General features: G+C 44.6%; 1 protein-coding gene across 1 annotated transcript in view; it reads left to right on the forward strand.

Moving 5' to 3' along the window:
- Positions 1 to 22,877, forward strand: part of LOC142765264 (4-pyridoxate dehydrogenase-like) — a 97,510-nt gene that overhangs the window by 69,718 nt on the left and 4,915 nt on the right. Inside the window, exons 10-12 of the mRNA XM_075865985.1 lie at positions 6,961 to 7,118; positions 10,117 to 10,294; positions 18,966 to 19,182. Coding sequence (XP_075722100.1) covers positions 6,961 to 7,118; positions 10,117 to 10,294; positions 18,966 to 19,182 — 553 coding nt within the window. The remainder of the gene's footprint in view (positions 1 to 6,960; positions 7,119 to 10,116; positions 10,295 to 18,965; positions 19,183 to 22,877) is intronic.

Consider the following 22,877-nt stretch of genomic DNA (forward strand, 5'->3'; position numbering starts at 1 on the left):
ATTCTACAAAATCCTACGTGTCCTACATTCTTGACGTCTTGGCCCTTTGTTCCAAGGCCGAACAGTGCATGTCGGACGACGAAAAGGTCAACCATGTCTTGAAAGGCATTGCTGATGATGCTATCAACCTGCTGGTTTTTAACAATGTCTCGAGCATCGACACCATCCTTGAAAAGTGCCGACGTCTCGAACAAGCTAAATGCCGCCGCGTAGCCCAAGTCATCGTGAGCCTTCCGAACGCAGCGGCAACTTCTTTGTGTGACAAAGCCTTCCACCAGCCCCCTCGATGTGACAAATTTACACGCATCATTCGTCGAGAGGTCGAGCCAGCACAACTGGTAGCCACGCCATTACCGACGCCTGTGCCTTCCCCGACCACGATCTCTTTGATACAAGCGATCGTTCGTCAAGAGCTATCGAATGTCGGCCTACATTCTGTTCCTGCCGTACATTCTGCTGAGGCTTTTTATCGTCCCCCTTCTGATCCTCGCATACAACGCAATCCGTCCGAATGGCGTACTCTTGATGACAGGCTCATATGTTTTGACTGTCGACGCATTCATCATATCGCTAATCACTGCCGCGGCCGCTTGGCTCCGCCGTCCCATTATGCACCTCAGTATCACGCCACTTCTGTTCGCCAGTCGTCTCCATCACTTTCTCCATCAACGCCGACCACAATTTTCGCTCCTGCAGAACCTCTGAGCAGGCCTCGCTACGACCGGTCACCGTCCGCTGCTCGTCGTCAGTCCCGGTCGCCCCCACAACGCCGTGCTGCCTCCCCGACCTATTCGCAGCACCTCCGACCGGAAAACTAGGCCGTGCAGCTTCTGTAGGTGGAGCTGCGTTGACGACCTTCGTAAGAAATCCTCGTTTAACGTTAACGACGAACCGGAACATTTCGGACGTTACTGTCGACAATGTTCGTGTCAGCGCTTTAATAAATACTGGCGCGCATATGTCCATTATGAGTGCTAAGCTTCGCCGCCGACTTGAAAAAGTTGTCACACACGCCTTCAACCGAGCTGTACGAGTCGCCGATGGAAGAACTGCCGCCATTCTTGGCATGTTCTCTGCGCGAGAGTCTATTGGGGAGGGAACCACTGTCGTTCGTTTCGCCGTTATCGAACATAGCCCTCATGAACTCATTCTCGGTATGGATTTTCTAGCCATGCACTCTGCCCTCATAGACTGTTCAGCTGGCTCTCTCCATGTCGATTTACTCCTCTTTTCCGACCCGACCAGCCACAAAACCCAGTCTCTGCTTCATCGATTTCACACGCCACCCGCGCAACTCTGTCACACATGTCGACTTTCCTCCACACCGCCAGTACCTGATGGTGATTTAATGGTGGCCCCGATTTCTGCCGTGATGCATACGCATTGCGTTGCTGTGCTGCATATGATTTTGACGACTACGAGAAACCGCGCGTTCCTTCTACTGGTCAACTTTTCACTCACCACCCAAGTTCTACCACAGGCTATATCCCTGGCCAAAACTACCGCTCTCCAAGATGACCATGTCAAGCCCTTCAGAGTTGACAATTGCTGCAGCTGAGTCAGTGGTTCCACTCCATCACGTTTTTGGGTCGCCGACATCGAGCGAATGGTGTCATCGGACCTCACGTCTGAGCAAGCTGTAGCGCTTTGCCACGTTCTTGAGGGCTATCGTAGCATTTACGATTTTGCCAGCAACTCTTTAAGCTAAACGACCATTGTCACCCATCGCAGAAATACTGACCATACAACTTCCATTCACTGACGCCCCTACCGTGTCTCTGCGTCGGAGCATGCAATATTACAACACGAAGTCGGCAAAATGCTTGCGAAAAACATTTGTGAGCCTTCATGCAGCCCCTGGGTTTCTCCTGTCATCCTTGTTAAAAAGAAGAGTTGAACTTGGCGCTTTTGTGTCGATTACCGTCACCTCAACAAAATTACAAAAGAGACGTTTATCCTTTACATCGCATCGACGACGCCCTCGACTGCCTGTACGGTGCTACTTATTCTTCAACTATTGACCTTCGTTCGGGGTACTGGCAGATAGCTGTTAACAAGATGGACCGCGAGAAGACCACATTCATCATTCCTGTAGGCCTTTATTAGTTAAAGATTATGCCCTTTGGTCTGTGCATAGCACCAGTCACATTTGAAAAAATGATGGACTCATTGCTCCAAGGGTTGAAACGGTCCACCTGCTTGTGTTACCTTGTCGATGTTATTATCTTTTCGCCCACATTCAACTCGCATATCGATTGTTTGTCAGCTATTCGGGACGTTTTTCGTGGAGCCGGACTCCAGTTAACGCCTCCAAGTGCCACTTTGCTCGTCATCAAATTTTCGTGCTCGATCACATTGTCGATGCCCAAGGCGTGCGTCCAGACCCAGAGAAAATTCGCGCAGTCATGAAGTTTCCCGTTCCGAAGACCACAAAAGATGTCCGCAGTTTTGTGGGGTTTCGCTCATATTCCAGTTATTATGTTAAGGACTTTGGGACCATTGCACGCCCCCTCACAGACCTCTTGAAGAAATACGCCTTGTTTATCTGGGGCCATATTCAAGGGTCATAAATTTCGCAACTTACGACACTATTAAAAACGCCACTAATCTCGGCTCACTTTGATCCATTAGCCCCAACTGAGGTTGACACGGACGCCAGTGGACACGGCACAGGGGCTGTCCTATTGCAGCAACTACGGGGACACGACTTGTTATAGCCTACGCAAGTCGACTGCTCTCTCCAGCCGAGCGCAACTATTCCATCACGGAGCACGAGTACCTCGCCCTTGTATGGGCAGTCGCCAAGTTTCGTCCATACCTGTCAGGGCACTCATTCCGAGTTGTCACGAATCATCACGCGCTCTGCTGGCTAGCCTCCCTTAAGGACTCCACGGGACGTCTCGCTCGTTGGGCTCTACGCCTTTAAGAGTACATGTTCTCTGTAATATACAAAACAGGGCAATTGCATAAGGATGCGGATTGCTTATCCCGCTACCCTGTTGACGAAGCAACCGATACTGACGTTTTTCACGGACATTTTTTCCGTGTCGCAGCTGTTGAACATTGGCGAAGAGCAACGTCGGGATGCTTCTTTACGAGCCATCATTGACAACCTGGAGTAAACGCGTCGCGACCCGTCCTTACGAATGTTTTTGATGAAAGATGGGTTCTTATATCGCCGTAACCTTGATTCCTTCCGATCAGACTTACTTCCTCTCATCCCAGCGCACCTGCGTTGCACTGTCCTGCATCAACTTTTCGACGCTCCCATGACGGGCCATTTGGACGTTTCTCGCACATACGATCGAGTACGACGTCGTTTTTTTCGGCCTGGACTTATCCGCTCTGTTCGACGCTATGTCGCCGCTTGCGAGCACTGTCAGCGTTGCAAAACGCCGTCTGCCCTCCCAACCGGCTACCTTCAGCCGATCGACGTTCCCAATGAACCCTTCTTTCGAGTTGGTCTCGACCTGTTGGGCCCATTTCCACCCTGCACAGCCGCGAATAAATGAGTTGCTGTGGCCACAGACTACGCGACGCGGTACGCAATAACACGAGCACTCCCGACCAGTTGCGCTACCAACGTTGCGGACTTTCTGCTGTACGACATAATATTAGTGCATGGTGCACCCACCAAACTTCTCACCGACCATGGCCGCACGTTCTTATCAGCTGTCGTTCATGAAATCCTGAGGTCTTGCCATACCAAGCACAAATTTGCTACTTCGTACCATCCCCAGTTAAATGGATTCACAGAGCACCTTAACAGGACCCTAACCGATATGCTTGCCAAATACGTTGCGCCAGACCACCAGGATTGGGACATTCATTTGCCATAGGTGACGTTCACCTACAATTCATCTCGTCACAACACTGCCGGCTAATCGCCCTTCTATCTCATATATGGCCGGGACGCAACTCTATCCTTAGACACTTTACTACCTGCGGCCACTGAATATGCAGGAGAAGTCATGGCCCGCGCCGATCACGCGCGCCAAGTCACCCGTTACCATCTACAGGCTTCACAGGCGCACCAACAACAGCTCTACGATTCTCAACATCAAGACGTGCACTTTTTCCCAGGTTCTCTCGCGCTCCTTTGGTCACCTACTTGGCGTGTGGGACTGTCTTAAAAACTGTTGTCGCCCCACACTGGACCATTCCTTATCGTTCCCCAAGTCATAGACGTCACGTACGAGATTGTTCCAACCTATGCAACAAAGTCATCGTCAGCTCCGAGTGACACCGTTCACGTGGCTCGGCTACTGCCCTATTACCCCCTTCGGCATCATCTGCGTAGATTTAGCACCGGGACGGTGCTTCTACCGCCGGGGGTTATGATACGTAACAGCCGCTAAACACGGCTACATGAAAGAGGCGGACGAAGTGAGTTTCCGTTTGATGCTGGACAGGCGCCATCTTGCTTGTCGAGTTCTGTGCGCTGTAAATAGATTAATAAACAAGTTACTCATAACAATATCACACGTTCACCTGTTGACATGCTGCACATCGTGATGGCTGTTTTAAAGTGACCTTTAAAATATTTTTTCCTTCATTGTAAGATGGAAGCGCAAAAAAAGAGAAAATTACTGATTTTGCAGGATTTACTCTCTTGCGTCCATGCGTCTGTCTAGTGAACGCTCGAAGTACCGCCATCTGGCATCTCGCATACCCTGTGGCACATACCTGCTCTACACGTCCGCCTATCCGTACGCCCGTCTGCTAGTCTGTCTGTACGTCCGTAAATGCAACAGTCCATGCGTCTGCCTAGTGAACACTCCAAGTACCACCTTCTCGCATCCCCTGTGGCACATACCCGCTTTACGCGTTCGTCTATCCGTCCATCTGGCTACTAGTGTGTCTGTCCGTGCGTGCGTCCATCTAGTGAACGCTCCAAGTACCGCCATCTCTATCTAGCATACCCTGTGGCGCATACCTGCTCTACACGTCCGTCTATCCGTACACCCGTCTGCTAGTCTGTCTGTCCGTCCGTAAATGCAACCGTTCATACGTCCGTCTAGTGGACACTCCAAGTGCCGCCTTCTCGCATCCCCTGTGGCACATACCCGCTTTACGCGTCCGTCTATCCGTCCATCCGTCTGCTAGTCTGTCTATCCTTCCGTCCTTGTGTCTATCTAGTGAACGTAGCGAGTAAGCGGCATTATTCGAATGTCATCGTATCGAGCACACGCAGTTTGAGTCGCACGCTTGTTAAAATCTCGGCAACCAAAATTTACGTTTTTTTTATTTCCACGCAGTGCTGTTAATAAATAAATTAACTCACAATGAAACCTTCTTATTTATTTAACAATTCATTTTGCTTCCTTTTGAGTACCAATATCAAGCAACTAATGCTAAGATTGAAAAAACGAAGGCGAACCAATATAGCTTTGCAAGAGACAGTAAGAATGAAAAGGCACCATCTACAGCTGCTAATAAAACCCAGGCGTTTCGATTGTGAAGCGAAAGTTTTGCCCCTAAACCACTTTAGCATAGTCGCACACAACTTTTAAAATGACGAAACATTGCAAAATATACTAACCACCGCATAACGCGCTGATTGACCCTGTTCGGTTTTCAGTTCCCGGAGGTTGTTTTGGCCACTCCCCTGCTTGCTTATGTTAGGTTTTGCTTGGTTACACCTTCTCTTTCGAAGGTTTTGGAACGGATGCTTGTTTCGCTGGCTTCTTCGCGAGACATTGCTAACTCGTTCCTAAGTAATACCTGGTTTGGCTAAGGTATACTTACTTGCATTTGCCTAGACACAGTTTCAATACCGGTAGGTTCCTTACATAAGAGGGGTTGGCAAGGTAGTCGATGATGCGGTTACATATTACACCAGAAACCACAAGGTGCCGATCAGCTCTGCTGTTTCTTTATTGAACGTACTGTAAGCGTCTCCATTCTTAGACGTGCCTGCACGCTATATGTGATTTTGCCACCAGTATACCCCCCCTTTGTCATTCTACTGTCACACACACTTCTTTATTTTGATGTTTCAAGTTACCGGCTGATTGCTCTTGTAGATATTGGCACGCCAGAATCCTGTAGCATTTTAGGAGAATTAGGGTATAATGTAGCGGACAAATGTTTACATCTCTGTTTATTCAATGGTCAGCTTTATGAATGGTGTTTATTTTAAGGATATGGTATGATTTGCTCGCGGGCCAAGACAGCTAAGTGATTACGATGCTTGCTCTGGCATGCTGGTGTGCGGTTTCCGATTCCACCCACGTCAAAGTTTTTTGGTCAAAGCTTCTTTCTGGTTCTCTGCACATTCTTATCGTCCTTTTCACTGTAGCCGTTCTCTTGCCCTATGGAGGTATGTATGAAACGTAAGACGACTAGGGACTCGTGCTTCAGGATTGAGGCGAAAACCAAGGAGCTAAAATAGGGTCGGACAGAGTTTGTCCCTTTTGGGCATGATGATCGTTTGGCTCGCTCTGCAGAGACTAAGAGTTAGCTTAAAGGGCTCAGCTGTTAAATATAAGATGAGAACTGGTAGGTCAGATTAAAATGTCTGCAATAAAATGAAGACTGAATACGTCACCTGCACTGTAAACATGCTTTCAGGCACGTAAACACAACCTGAATAGTTCTAGTCACTTCCGCAAATGCTATTTAGTCTCTAGTGATATCTGTTTACAGGACAGCCAACCCCATTGATTGTTTGGTCGGTAACACTTTTATTAACCGGCCTGCAGATCCTTCATCTACCAGGCAACCGAGGTTGTGTAGACGTGGTCGCAAAGCATCTGTACAGGGCACGTAATACATACTTCTCTTTTAAGAAATGATCAAGAGAACTTTCGGCCAACCAGGTTCTTGTTTTCATGTATTGGGTGTTTATGACCCAATAATTCAGTTGTATTTACGTATTGGTGATGTCCATCACATTATTATTGTTCTGATGTGTTTGCGGTAATTATAGCGTGCCCTGTAATAATCTCATATGCGCAGGTCCATTCTCTCTTCCGGCTGGAATAGAAGCTACTGCCTTCATGAACACATCCTTTGCGCCAAGAGAATATCCCGACTTTCAGCTGTACCTTCAGAGTGTATCCGGTGCAAGTGTTGAAGGCGAGCAGTTCATAATAGACCTCGGCCTTCGTCAAGACGTAAGTGCCAGTGCGGCAGCTTGCCTATAAAAAGAAAGAAGTCTGTTGTATTCAAGGTTCATCGGCACATTTGACCACAGCTTTCTGCCTTTCACATCCGTGCGCGTGTAGCCCCAAGCGTTAAAGTAGGTAAGCAAAACAGCTGCACATCAACGTCGAGAGCGATCATCGCAATGAAGAGGTGAAAAAAGTCTGCCGCTTTTTCATGGGACGAACTGTACAGATTCAGGATGAACAGCGACTTGCCTGTGCGCTTGCACAGTAGAATCCTTACCATCGTATGATGAGTACCCGCTGCATCTCGTTCGTGCTGTACAGCTGTGAGGATGCTGTGAATGCGCGTGGATGAGAAGGGGGAAGCGTGCGTACGAAGCTGATGGTAGGCAACATAATACAGAAAGATGGAGAGGGTAGACGTCTCATTCAAGACCATTACATCTGGGGCCAAATCTGTGGCCTGCAGTTGAGCTTTAGGTTTCTATATGAGCTGCTCCAGGTGGCTCCATTTCTCACAGTACCCCTAGCAGTTCCACTACCATGCGATCATTATGAAACACGCCATGATTAAGCCGTTGCTGGTTCTGGGCCGACCTGTAGCGTGGCAGGTTGGCTGAACGTGGATGGATGCTCCCGGCGCTCGAGGCGTGCATGAATTTCAGTGGTTGAGGTCTCCATGTAGTATTTTAGAGCATTTAGTGAAATATCAGAGGCCTCTGTACAACTCTTCGGGTTATTCAGTGAGGTCTTCGTGCCCACATTGGCAGTGTGTTGAAACAGGCTTCGAATAGTATTTCCTGGGTCATCAGAGCCGCAGATGCTGCTTTGGAGACCACAATAGTGATGTCTTGTTTCGGTGAAGCAACGCAGTGGAGGTGTTTGCTTTGCGCTTACCCACAGGCTGCGATTGCGACTTGGTTGTGGAAGACCCAGCCACCTTCGTTTGTCACGAGGTCAAGGTTGGTTGCGCAACGGTTGTGTCTAACTTTGCTTCTAACAACTGGATGTATTGTAAAATGTTTCCTATCTGGTACGTTAATTTAGAGAGCCAAGACTACTGCAAAGAAAGTTGTGCCTTAAGTGAGGAGTTCTCTCTGACAAACTTCCTCACCTGTGGCTCTTGCTATAACGTCGGTGAAGATTCGAATGACTATGGGGGTCCTTGGGCCCAGGCAAGCTTCTTGAGACCACGTAGGAAGAAGAAGGGAACTATTTCTGGGAATAATCAGGGGAGGATGAGAGAGGCGACAAGGAAGGTTACACATGCTTGTAGAACGGGACTGCGATCAGGACTTGGACCACAGCTTAGACCACGAAGGGGACAGAGTTTTCGATTGGGACCTCAGCCGTGACCATTCATGGTTGTCGGATCCGGAGTGCCTGGTCTGATCCTGCTGCTGCGGCTGGCTGAGAGACGAGCATGACTGCTCTTTTGACGGTGAGTGATTGTCGTGAAAATAGATGGCTGTTTCGGTGGTGGCTCTTCATCGAGGCCTTCCAGCGATGTGTTCCTGGATGGGGTAGGCTTTTTAACGAAACGGCTTTTGCAATTTCAACTGTTTGTTGCAATGGCACCCTTACAAATGATGCAGTGGGCACAGCTTGTCAGTTGCGTTCCCTCAGGGGTCGGCGGGTGTTCCTCGCTGCAACGCGCACAGAGGTTTCATTTTGGATGAGGGCGAACGTATGTTCGGTCATCTACCTTGCGAAAAATGAAGCCTACTTTGACTCTTGAATAGAAGGGGCAGAGGTGAATGTCAACGCTGTGATAGAAGTTGTGTCGAAGCGAACAGTCTCCAAGCGTGGCGACGAGTACGTGGTTGGTCCGTCCTATGCTGCACCAACCACAACAGGCATAGTTTGGTTGCTCGCTTGCAAGTCCTTCAAGAATTTCACATCAGCAAAGCGGTAGTAGGCGTCCAACATGATGGCACAAAATAAATGGTCGGGTGGTGGGCCGTAAACATGAAATTTGTTGGTTCGCACTCCCACGTGCAGTGATGTGATGTCAAATCAGGCTTGTGCTTAAGCAGATTCTTACACACTGAGGGTGAAGGTGTTGTTTTTGGGGTGAACACACGCTTTGTCGCGGGTCGCTGGTGGCTGGTGAGGTAACTACGTGGCCTTTAGCAAGGCTTCGTACAGATGCCATGGCGGAAGCTTCGTAAGGTCAACGTGTAATTTTGGCCGTCCCACGATGTACACAGCGTCAAGGGGCATGGTATAAATATACGTAATTGACCATGTATTCATAAAGGCGGCGGGCACGGTTTCAAGCCGTTACGTGGTGGCGTCGCTTGCTCGGCGTCGTTCAAGTGCGGCGTCACCTGACGAAGCTGGAAGAGTCGCCTCTTCTGCGTCCAAAAACCGGGCGATGGCTGCCAAGAGCTATCCAACCACTGACAAAATGACTACGCCGAAGAAAGCGGGAGCGTTGCAAGAAATGCGATAAAACCTCTCACAGACACAAGAGCTAGAAAACACATGTCTGCACCCTTTGAAAACTCCAGGTAGACTCCACGTGGTCGCTAGAAATACTTAACGTGGGGAATTTTCGTGTTTGTAATAGTTGCCGTTTGACCATCACAAAGCTGTAAAAGACATCCACTAATTCGTTACAACGAGAACTGCCTGACCAACTCATATGGAGCCTGGTGTTTCAATCTGAAATTGCTGATATGTTTCTTCCTTTAATTAATGAGAGGGCAGAAACAAAATTAAGAGAGCAGTAAAACTTTCTCGGCACCCTCGGTCTCTGCAGCGCCTTGTGGATACCTAATGTGAACAAGAAAGTTGTTGCTAGAGTGGATTCTTGAGCTCATCGCCGTGAAGCGTGGTTTCCTACATAGCCTATAGAAGTGATTTTGGCGTAAGAGGGAACAGTCATTAGGCTAAAACATTTTCGTGTACTCTACAAGTAACGGACGTTAAATGGATGCATTATGAAGCACAATCGGCTTATTTTACACCGTAGACATTTTTTTTGTTTCTGCTACTTCAGGTATACGATGGATACTTCAAGCCTAAGCGTGGAAGCAATGCATTCAATATCGGCATAGTTATGAATCGCTTGAAGAGCAGAGGAGTTATCAAGCTTCGAAGCAAGAACTACTTGGACACTCCCATTTTGGATCCCCGGTATTACTCACACCCTGATGACCTGAAAATGGCAGCCCAAGGTAGAAACATTCATTTTACCGTCGCTTTTATTTGTACTGCTCACTTATTTTTTGGATACAATTAAAACCAGCGAAACCTAGACAAATGTTCGTGTTCCTAACCCTGCCACCTACATACGAGACGGAAGCCCGGAGCTTGAAAATCTGCAGCTGCGTCTATTGCGATCATGTACTGTAATTGGACACTTTAGGTAACCTTTCATGGTTTTTTCATCGCATGCAGCATTCACAATACTTCGAGAAATCAGCATGTCCGTCCAGTTCATTGACGGCACTGGTGCCGCGGCGAGAACCATCTGTGATATATAGAGCGATTGCATGAATCGGCAAGAAGAGAAACGTACCTTCAACTTGAAAGGTACCTATTCGACTGCGGGCGCGACAATTCTTATTTTTGTCAAATACCTCTACAGTGTAAGTGTATATTCTGTGTTCACTGCTCTTAAAGAAATATATATAATGTGAAGGTATTCATGGTATATTCCTATAAAATTTGACTTTAGGAATACTAGCACATATTTTATTGCTCTATCGTAATAAATGTGTGTTAAGCCCTTAAACAAATCGCTTTAGGTTGCCTGTCTCATACTGTTAAATCTTGTCCGAATGTTATTGCAGTGTTATACACACTATGTTGCTTCAGCGCGTGATTCAAGCAAGCTCTTTAAAAATGTGTGTTGGCATCGCAGTACATAAACGAAGCATATATCTTCAGCCCTTCATACGCTTGTAAACTTGCTTTAATCGTTAAACCAATTGAAAGACGGCTATATAAATGTCTACAGGTTCAAAAGCAAAACGTCGTCTCGATTCACTTACTACGACAGTGAATTAGGTAATATGCCGCGCTTATCAGCTTGATGACGCCAGTTCGAGGTGAGGTCATGGTGGCCACATGTAATTTAGGAAAAAAGTAAACCTTCACGTTGAACTAGAGTAGAAACCTAAAGAACCCATGTAGTTTAGCTTATGTGAGACTTTTTCACACTCTCAAAAAGTGTGCCACTGTATCAAGTGTGGTATTCAGCCTCTTCATGAACATGTACCGAAATTCCTTCAGATATTTCTATCGTAAAATATAAGACATGTGGTAGAAATAGTGAATTTAAATCTGAGTCTGAAGTTTAAAATCTTTCGATATATACTTAGATGCGTCAGTAGGCAGGAAGGGCACTACCTTCTATGACTTCAGTATGTTAAACTGTTATGGAAGCAATTTCGAGAAAAAGTTTCGCCAAGCATACTACGTAGGAATAAGTTTTCTCCTTATTATTACTGCTCACATTTTGAATAAGTGACGTGTGAGTATCTGGATTCAAAATGTGTATTACATGTTCAACGCCATAGCTTGTGACCGATATTAGCTTCGCAGTCAGGACTCACTGTAGTGAAGCTCCCATACAATTTTTTAATAATGCGGCCGAGACCCGCATGTCTTCATGAAAACACAGTTGAAATCCTTAGGTGACTGCTAGTATTGATGAGAGTTTTTCCAGACATTCCCTACAGTCTACATGTTGCAAGGCTACATGTAGATTTGATGGTGCTTGTAGTTTCCACAGCATTGGACGCGCGGAAACTTCGATGAATGGTTGTGTGCAGTCATTTACGGTAGTTTTATTCTTCGATGTGCACATTGTTATGTAATATGTCATTTCGTTGCGCTTAACGAGGCATATATACTAAGAAATAGGAGAATAATGATTAGTACAATAAGACAATGGCACTTTTCGTTGCTTGAAGAATTTTCGAACAATAAAACGGGATGAATAATTTATATATTTATTTATTTATACAAATACTTCATGGGTTCCTATATTTGGAACACTGTGTGAGAGGAGGAATAAAACTGGTAATAAACAAAATGACGAGACTTGTGCGAGATATGGGTAATTCAGCATTACAATAGAAATATAGATGATTAAAGAAGACATTATAATACATAAAATGACGCATAGCAAAACACGCTAAGACAGTTGCAATAGATACATACGTGTGTGAAAAAGAACCACAGAGCAGAAATATATATTTTATAGAAAAATACATCATAAATGTAGCATATATTAAAAAGTGAGAACTACTAGAGTGGAAGTAAGAAATAATATCTTTGATAAAGCACTAGTATGCGAAAATTATATGGGGAAAAGAACTGAGGTAGCTAATCTCTAAACGTTGTGGACTCTCGTATATTTAGAAAGGTGTCCGAAAGCCCGTTCCACATTTTTATGCCCCGAGGAAGTGCAGAGTTGTAATATGCGTGTCTTCGCCCTGACAAGCGTTGAAAGCACATGCTATAATTGAGACTGCTCCAAGAGCGATATCGTTTTGTAGGAGGCAATGTGGTTTGACGGTTACTGTAAATTGTCTTGTGTAACAAGCAGACTAGAGCAATATTTCTGCGTGTCTGAAGGTGTCTAAGTAAAAGTGAATGCATAATATTTGTTATATTGGATAGTCTGTTGTATTTATTAGCAATGAAGTGAGCTGCAGAAATCTGGACAGCTTTGATGGATTTGATAAGGTAGTCCTTGTGGGGAGACCAGATGGCTGATGTGTATTCGAGGTGAGGGCGTATGAAAGTTTGGTAGGCGAGCTTGCAAGTAGTCGCAGATGAGCTGGTAATGTTATGCTTAAGGTAGCCTAGTGCTTGCGATGCATTTGTAGGTATTTTGTTTATGTCTGTGGATCATAATAGGTAAGGTGTGAAATGAATACAAAGATATTTGACTGATGTGTGAGATTTAATGTCGCAAAACACCTGTATGATTGTGAGATACGCTACCAATTTATTTGTAGCAGGATGTAGTTAAGAGAGCGTAATATTTGCGGGAATATATAAACGTAGAAACTGGTAGCTTTCGCCTGATAGTCAAGATTTTGCATTTATTAGTGTTCAAGCTCGTAAGCCATTGATCGCATTTATTTGTTAAACAGTCGAGGTCACGTTGAATCGCACTAACGTCACCGACTGTACCAGTTTTTATATACAGCACGCAGTCGTCTGTGAACAATCTGATTTTGGATGGTATCTGGAATGGCAGGTCGTAAACGAATATGAGAAATATTAGAGGGCCTAACAAGTTCCCTTTGGGACACCAGAGGAAACGTCAGCAATGGAAGATGAAGTGCCTTCGATGACCGCGAACTGTTGGCGAAATGACAAGAAGCTTCAAAGGCAGGAGGCAGTTAAGGAATTGATAGTAGGTGGTAAAAGCTTTTTCTATGAGGCGAATGTGGGCCACACAATCCTATGCTTTTGAAAAATCTATGAATCTATGAATTCGGTGTGGGAGTTGTCATTAGCGTGTCAGAATAAGTCATTAGTGAATTTTAAAAGTAGCGTTTCGCATGAAGAACCTTTTATGAACCTTTAATGGTTATGAAAAAAGAATTATTATATTCGAAACGACTGGTTACGTTTGAGAAAATTATGTGTTCACGTAATTTACCGGGGACACTTGGTAGTGATATTAGTCGATAGTTACTAGCCGTGTTTTTATATCCTGGTTTGTGAACGGGAATGACCTTGCGAAGTTTCCAATCATATTGAATTTTACTTGTGCTTAGAGACTGCTGAAAATTTTGAGCGAAAAATATGCTTGACGGGATAACTGTTATTTTAGGAATTTTCGAGGTAATGCAGTCTGTGCCAGATGAGGGGGATAATTTTCGTGTGTTAATTATTTACACTATTCTCTCAGATGTAACAGTTATAGAGATCATGTACTCGTAGCTAACTTCTGGGTAATAAGGCATATTGAAACAGTTTTTTTTTCTGTAAATGCAGATGTAAAGTAGGCGTTTAAAGCAGCTGCAAAATAATTTTTGAAATGGCACTATCATCGTCAGAATGTGCCAAGTTAAATGACTTTTTTAAAGGTGAGATTGTTTTCCGATATTTAACAGGAATATTGATGAATAATGATTGAGTTTATTGTAATAAAAATGTGAATTTAGCCATGCATACAGCATCAAAATACTTTTTCAGTAGCTTTATGTTTTCCTTTGACACTACAAAGCCCGAGATCCTTGCTATAAATATTGACGTCGCTTTTTATTTCTTAGTGCACGTAGTGACTTTGTAAAGCATGGTTTTGATATGTAACACGGCTATAAATGCAAGGTATGTGATCATGAATGAGGCGGTGTATTTTGTCTTTAAATAGTGACCAGTTTTCATGAAACGATCGCTGCGAAAAGGAAGGCAGGCATTCGTCAAAAAATGTTGGATGCCTTTGCTGATGGCTTCATTGTCGGCTTTTTTGTAATTTATTATTACTTTATGCGTGCAATGACGTGAAAAGTGTGCGTTTTGAATATCTGTAGGAGGGCATGTAGGAGGGCATCATCACTAAAGCCATTATAACAAGTGAGAGGTCCAACTCTTACTAGGTGGGACCACAAGGTCCACAAGGTTCTTACCGTGGGTAGATTGATTGACAAGCTCGACAAAGGAGAAATCATGTGTGAGTTGTAGGAATTCATTAGAAGAGCCTGTTTGGGAAGTCAAGTAAGGCCAGTATAGGTGGGGAAAATTGAAATCCCTGAACAAAAATATATCCGATTTCGGATATTTCAACTTAACAGCACTACTATTGCCATGTAGTCTTTGAGTAAAATACGCGGGAAGATTGGTGGTGGGGGTGCAATAACGGATGACGAAAATGGTGTGGTATGAGCGCTACGTGGTTGCAATTCCCAAAATCTCATGTAGGCTATTACTGTCGTCTTGTGAAGAACTAGCCTACTTACACATGGTAATCAAAACGCCACACCATTTTTACTGGTCCTCTCTTTCGTATGTGTATTGAAACGGCTACAGCTCGATATAACATGTAACCACGTTTGAGCAAGCAAAAGAACGTCGCTGGAGCTATGATCGAGGTACGAGCAAAGGTGTTTGCGTTTCGGCAAGGAACTGCGAATATTCGTAAAAGATACTGATAATTGAGCGTTTGAAGCGCTTTTATCAGCTGGCTTAATGTTGGTATCAGGTACTAGTGGTCTTGATCTGGCTGTTAGCTATCTAAAAGATTCTTTTACTCTGTCAGCAGTATGATAGTAAGAGTAAACAACGTTGTCTTTGCGAAGTGTATCAATGGTAATCTTGTAAGTTACACATAATAAAAGTTTTGGGAGAGCAAACTAACAGGACACAGGAAAGGAGACAAGCAAGTTTATAGTTTGCACTCCGAATGCTTTAATTATGTGTATATCAACTAGCCCGCCTATCAACCTTTCTACAAGCTTGTAGGGTACATTTTTCAACTTTGCTTATTGCAAGAGCTTTCGTCTGGCTAATCATGTGGGTGCAGAAAAATCTTCCTATACCGCAAACTGCGTGTCTTTACATTATTACCTCGTTCTATAATATACTGCTTGTCTTTGCAGCACGCAAATTTTGGCACAATCGGCCATTTTTTTATGAGCGCGATACTGACCAAGTATATGGGCAGTCTTGAATTGGGCTGGTAGCGGAGATATGCCGAGCTGCAGGAAACATATATCTATGGCATTTTTTTTTCTGCTGATGACCAAGTTTTGTGTTGATCGTCCAAGACACCAAAAAATGCCACGTTACATCGTCTCAGTCAATTTTCAGTAGTGTCGCACGTAAGTTCAATTCGCCTCATTTGCTGGTTCAAATTATTCAAAAACCAGCAGCTGGATCGCATGTTGTCTGAACCTGTTTCTCTCTTTTTTTTTAATTTCAACTACCTCGACTTCAACAACGCAATTTCTCAAGGGTAACTTTTTTAACTCAACGTCGACCATTTCCTGCCGGCTCTTGAAGGCGCGTGAGTCATTGCGTGTATCATCTTTGCCTGCTTCTATCTTTGAATTGTAGCAAGAATTTTTGTTAGTATGTCATTGTTTGACAGGACCTAGATTTAGTTCAACATTCTCGGAAATAATTAGGAGTGGGTTTAAAAACACAGGAATACTCTATGCTTGAGCGTCAGAAACATGGTAAATACATCAACTACAACTTAGGGGCAGGAGACTGCAATGAAACAACGATGGCAGGTTTACACAAGTGTGTACGCTGAATTAGCTAACCTGAAAAAATCCGGAGGTTGAGTGCACCAATCTGCGAGCGGTGTCGTTCCCCGAAAGGCGGATCTCAGCGGCTGTTCATACCCTGAGCTGCCATCGCTGATTGTGGCAGAAGGAAGCGAAAGTTGCCAGGCGAGATCGTTCAAGGTATCTGTAAACTGGTAGCGTTACTTCCATAGAAGCCAGTGGGTCCAGTAATCGGCGGCTCGTTGCCACCGTCGCCATCTATGTGAGGAGGAGACAACCAACAACAAAACAATAGTCAATTATGACGTCACAATTGGATGCGCACTTGATATACATGGCGCGAGATGAAAAATTTTCCTAAATGCTGTTCTGCTATGTGGCTTTATTACTACGCGATTTTATAGCGCCTCAATTGTTTCTCGCTAAGTACATGCGAGAAAAAAATCACAAATATTGACGAAGCAAAGCTGTTTTATTGGTCGAATGATGTGCTGGAATTATTCACATGAAACTTCGCAGAGGCAATTGCGAGACAACTGTTCACAGGCAAAATACCATAATAGTTCGAAAAATCACGTTGCCATGTCATTGAAAATCACTGCAGCGAGATAGCACTTTTGAAAATACAGCTGTGGCAGCCAAAGAGTACAACGTCTAGTTGCTTAGCCTGTCGCGTTTACAGTCACCAAAAGCGAGGGCACACTGGCCGTGTGACAGCGAAAGCAGTCGGAAGTCACAGGAGCGGCTATCTACACATTCTGTGAGCTAGTTGCGCTATGAAATGCACAGAAAAAATAAGTATACAACCGTAGGTTTGCACGAAACCGCCACTGAAAAGTGAGCGATGCCTCGTTTACCTGATAACGCGCCGAACCAAACAACATGCCTATACAAGTTGTGATAGTATATTGGCCCCAATCCGTTGACCCAAGTTGACAGATTGCTTGCATGTGCCCGCTGTTTGTGAAACCAAACGAAAAGAACAAAAAGAAACGGGCGCTCAAAGCATACCAAGAACCAAAGATGTAATAAGGTAATCTACAATTTTATTTTAACAAATAAAATTGAAACTGTTAAAAAATAATGTTTAATTATTTTTTGTTTTCGCTATTTGTTCCTCCTCACCTATTCACGCTTCAATCGTCCCGCGGTTGTTGATGTCTGTCGCAATGGGTTTGAGATCACTTTTCGTTTCGACTTTCGCGACCTATTTGGATCGAGCTTGGATTGTTGACAAAGGCTAGGGTAGGAACTTGCTTCTAATATTCGGGTTGCTCTTCTACCGCCGCTGTACATGCTTGGAGAAAGTCCGCAACAGGCATGGTTGCAGACAGGAGCAGAAGGGCAACCTGCAATAATACGGATGTTTAGTGCTACAATCTGTGAGCGCTATCGTGCCCCCTGCGAGCGGTATCGTGCTAATGAACCAATCATGCCTTTTCTCATTTGTACTTCTCTGAGCCTATGTATAAAGTACATATGGCATGTTCTGACAGTGCCATCGAAAATATTACACAACGCAAGTGAAAGCCTATCATTGCAGCAATATGTTTGTTCATAATATTCTGGTTCTTACGTTCCTACATCACGACATGGTTATCACAGACACCGTAGTGGAAAGCTCCCTAAATTTTTGCCATATGGATGTTTTAACCTGTAGTGAGGTTGAATAGTGACTGCAGTGGCCAGGATTGATCCCGAGACCATCAGGTCAGCAGCCATAATGCCTAACATTTACGCGTAAAGCAGCGCACGAATAAAAACCCAAAGGGAACGATACGAGAGGACGGTAGTTGCACTCGCAGTTAGCTTATTTTCGACAACAAAAACATGATTTAGGGGCATACCTGCTTGCGTATCTCGTATGACAATGACTCTCAAATTACATCCCTTTTCGGTAATTTTCCAAAAAAAGTGTGCTTTTTGCCTATGTCATCTACGAAGTTATACATTGGCCAAACTTGCTGCTACTTTGACACGCGACTTTAGGAATGCTATCTTATCGAAATATTTTTCATCCTCAGATGAGGCAGCAATACTTGGAATGTAGTTGCAGGGCACTCTGTCCTGAAACGGAAACACTTTCCAGCCACAAACATCAGCTGAGCACTTATTTATTAGTGGCCTTCCACATCACCAAAAAGCGGGTGATTGAGCTCTTACTCTTCAAAGAGATTGCAAAATGTCGTCTTTGGAAGATCACCGCAAACGATAAAAACTCGAAAGTCATTTTACACGTTGAATGCTACCATGTGTGTATGTTAAACAATTATTGATTTTTCGTCTTTTTTTTTTGAATATGTACTAGTTGCGTGTGAAGAAATTTTCCTGTAATTTTGTTTTTTTTCTTCTGATTTTTATTCTCACTGCTTGACCCGTAAACATAACATGCTTCATACTGTCCCCATGATTTCGGCGCATATTAGCCAAATCATTTTATATTGCTGGTTCTCGGATATTTTGGGATATACTGTTGATGGCTTTTATCTTTCCACAACAAGTGTTTGTCAATATGTGATCTATATTTAAGGTAAAAATACTTTGGCGCCATTTCCATGAATATTCATTAGTTTCACTTAGATTGTTTTTCTACGCATGACTTGCTTATTTATGTTTACGGAATATTATTGGTATGGGACTATTGCAGCAATCAGGCAGGTTGTTAACTTGATGAAGACCAAAGCACTCGCTGCGCTGGGAACGAAGCTGTGGGATGTGCCATTGCCACCATGCAAGCACCACTCCATGTGGAGCTACGAGTACAATCAATGTATGGCAAAACATCTCTCATTCACATCGTGGCATCCGTGCTGCACGAATCCCATGGGAAGGGGCCCCAACGCCATCGTGGATCCGAGACTGAGGTGAGATATTTGGACGTAATAATATTGGGGTAGCAAATGTGTTCGAACGCAAGTGGGAAATTTATTTGAAAGTCATAGTAAGAAAGTTGCACCGACAGCAAAGATAGCGGGAAACCACAAGACGACCGTTATCGTATACTTCGTCTTCACCATTTTCCTATAGCATTGCCTTGTTCTTTATGACTTGTAACACAGAACTTCTGCCACCGTGCCTAAAAAGATTGTATCTTGTATAGTGAAGTACGTTTTTAGATAGGAGTCTGGCGCGATATAAATTGATGGGGTGGTTGATGATGACGTACTGTCCAAATGAAATGGTCTTTATGCAACATTTAGGCACGTGTTTGCAACGCTTTGCAAAGACGACATGGGGGTGGCGCCTACTCGTTGCTTTGCGTTCTACACCTCATCGCGCCCGAGACAGGCACGCACGTCATCCTTTGTTTTCGAAGATAACTTGAGAAAGCGCTCATGTATGCGTGCCTCGATGCAATCGTTCGCCTACACTGCATAGATCAAGGCACTCTAAAGCAGCGGCCACAGCATACGATTCACTGAATCACTGAACATCAAATAAACGTTTTGTTTAATCTCCCCACACGCAAGACTATCGTCTTTCGACGACAGTTGCAGCGAAACATGCAAATACGAGGCCGTTTTGTGTGAGTGTGTGTGTGTGTTGATAGTGCTGCCAGTAGAAGCTTTCGCCTGCTGTGCAGGTCCAAGCTGTGCGCTCCTCGTTGCCGTAACAGCTCTGCAACCGTACGCACCCCTCCCCTTCCTTCTTCGCTCACGTGACAAGCACGTGCGCAGACGAACTCGGCCGGAAAGCGATGCTCGCTGCCTAGAAAAAGAAGGCTGGCACATGATTTCCCGTATATACCAAAAACATTTACGCAAAACTGTTACGGGTTATCATCAGTTGCTATCAATCGATCATGCATTTATTCTTCATAACAACGCTGTACGTTGCTTCCTTGCTCGTTTTGTCTTTCTGTTCTTGCACACACATAATCATATAAGTGAATGACGGTAGTGGGGGGTGGCAGAGACGGCAAAAGCCAGCTGGGACTGCCCATACAATTGCTATCGCAATAAAAACTTCAGTGCTAAGGACCATGACGCAGGCTTGACGTTTCTTCTTACTCACGTGTCGTCACTGCCGCTTGGCTCTCAGTGCAATCTTCGAAACGAGAAAGAAAAAAAAACGCTTACGGCGTGCTCCAAAATTTTTAAGAATTCCACTCTTACACGACGCCTCCAAAAATTTCGGCACCAGTTGATTCGCGATGTTGAAAGAATAGTGATAAGGTAGTGATTTAAGCCAGTAATAGGGATAACGTAGCAATGATAACGTAGGTAGCGATTACCACTGGTGCCTCGCCGCGGTGGTCTAGTGGCTAAGGTACCCGGCTGCTGACCCGCAAGTCACGGATTTTGAATTCCGGCTTCGGCGGCTGGGTTTCCGATAGAGGCGGAAATGTTGTAGGTCCGTGTGATCAGATTTGGGTGCACGTTAAAGAACCCCAGGTGGTAAAAATTTCCCGAGGCCTCTACTGCGGCGTCTCTCATAATCATATGGTTGTTTTAGGACGTTAAACACCACATATCCATCCATTTATTGCCATTGGTATACTAGCAGTTCTTTTTAAAAAAGTTTCGAATGTCATTTGCTTCGCAGCAATGCAACTTTTTCCCTCTGCTTAAAACAATAGCGGAATAGAAAACTTTATGCTTTTGTAGCATAAATACACAAGAAAATCAGTACGGATTTTCAGACAGAAAAACGTTTTAGTTCCCCACAAAATTGTGCAAGTCCTGATTGGAACCCCAGACCACGACGAGTTTTTCAACTACTGAGAAACTTTTCGTTCGGAGAATTCCGTACGGACTTCCTTGTGGCTTGGTGTTAGAACGATTGGTTGTCTTCTTTCGTTTTCTTAACCCTTCTGCCACCTTGCCTGTTTCCACAGAACTCATTCGCTTTTTATACTTTCGTCGCATAAAATATCCCTGTGAAAGTATTTTGCTGTATTTATTTATATTTCCAGCAAAAGACACCTATAATAGTTAATTGAAAAACGACACGACACTTGTTTTCACACACATGCAGCTCTTTTTGACTACAATTGCTGCTCTTCGCTCAAGTTAGCTACTTTCGACTAGTTTAGACTTTTGAAATATTGTTTGTCACTTTGTCTTGGCAACCCTGGTGGTGTGTTGGTTCATCGCAGCGTCGTTGGTGGCGGCGTCGGTTGTTGTTCCGGGGAACAGCAACCGCAACTCTATCAGTTGCTGCTTTCTGTTCTCAGGACTCTTGCTAAGTGGTCACACCAATTTAAGCCTGTGTGCCATCAACATCTAAAATATAAGCAGCGTCCTGATGTTGGAAAGCCTGATGCTTCACGAGGTCTCCATTGAGCTGCTGCGAGCGACTGGGCAATTTCATGTGGTCGATCACCGCGCTGTGGACATAGTGTGTTTAGTGCACAACCACGTAGTGCCATTGGGTTGTACTGGCAGCGGCAGTATAGACGTGGTCTGTTTCTCTTTAACGGTTGTCTAAAGTACAGCTGAGCAACGCCAAACAGATGTACCCCTAACAAGCTCCCTTGCATACTACCTTAAGGCATGGAGTCTGCCGAAAGTAGACCCTGCAGCTATGAATGATGTAAAATCAAACGACTTTGTTCAAAGAAATATCCTGCTCTAAAAACAAACACCCGCCCGGCCGTGGTGCTCTAGTGGCAAAGGTACCCAGCCTTTGACCCTCAGGTGGCTGGATCGAAAAGTGGCTGTTGGGGCTGTAGGTTGGATGGAGTCGATAGGGCTGTAGGCCCGTGTGCTCAGATTTGTGTGCACGGTAAAGAACCCCAGATAGTGAAAATTTCCAGGGCATCCACTATGGCGTCTCCCATACTCATATTATGGTTTTGTGACGTAAAACCCACATCAATCAATCGAAAACAATTACGTTGTGAAGAGGGGGTGGTATAGCAGCGCGTTTAAACGCTTTCGTTTATTTCTTGGAGAAAAGAACCCAGTTCCTAGAGCCACGCGCCATCCCTCATTTTCATCTTGTTCTAGCAAGCCCAAATTTACTGCTCTTAACATATGAATGAAAAAATAAGTGGAAATTTCTAAGATTATTTTGTTTTACCACATATTAAGGGAAACGAACAGCTAAAGAAACAATGAGCGTATGAGACTTTCAATGTACTGTATTAGCTGCGCTGCATTAATTGTAGTTGAGAGACAAAAGGGGTAGAGGAAGGAGAGGCAGGAAGGTTAACCAGGCGATTGTTCGATATGCTATCCTACACCAGGGAAAGTAAATTAAGAGATGAAAATACAAAGGGAAAACAGGACATATCAAATAAAACACGTGAGCCTAAACTTGAGTGTGTAGGGTCTGAAAATGGCGAGCGAGCGCCACGATCTTTGAACACAGACAGATTAGATACGGCCGGGACAAGCCAAACCAACGACACATTTATTTAACTACTTTTAGAACGACAATATCATAAGCCGAACATCAATTGTGATGCACACGCTAAACAACCTTACAGAAAATCGCACAACACGCATATACATAACAAACACAATAACACACCCAATGCGACTTATGACGATGGCCCACCGCAGAAAACACATGGTGTTGTCTACAGCAGACCCGCGCTAGAGACAACCGTTCG

This window comes from Rhipicephalus microplus, chromosome 6, assembly GCF_043290135.1.
Source record: "Rhipicephalus microplus isolate Deutch F79 chromosome 6, USDA_Rmic, whole genome shotgun sequence".
NCBI classification, from domain to species: Eukaryota; Metazoa; Arthropoda; class Arachnida; order Ixodida; family Ixodidae; genus Rhipicephalus; species Rhipicephalus microplus.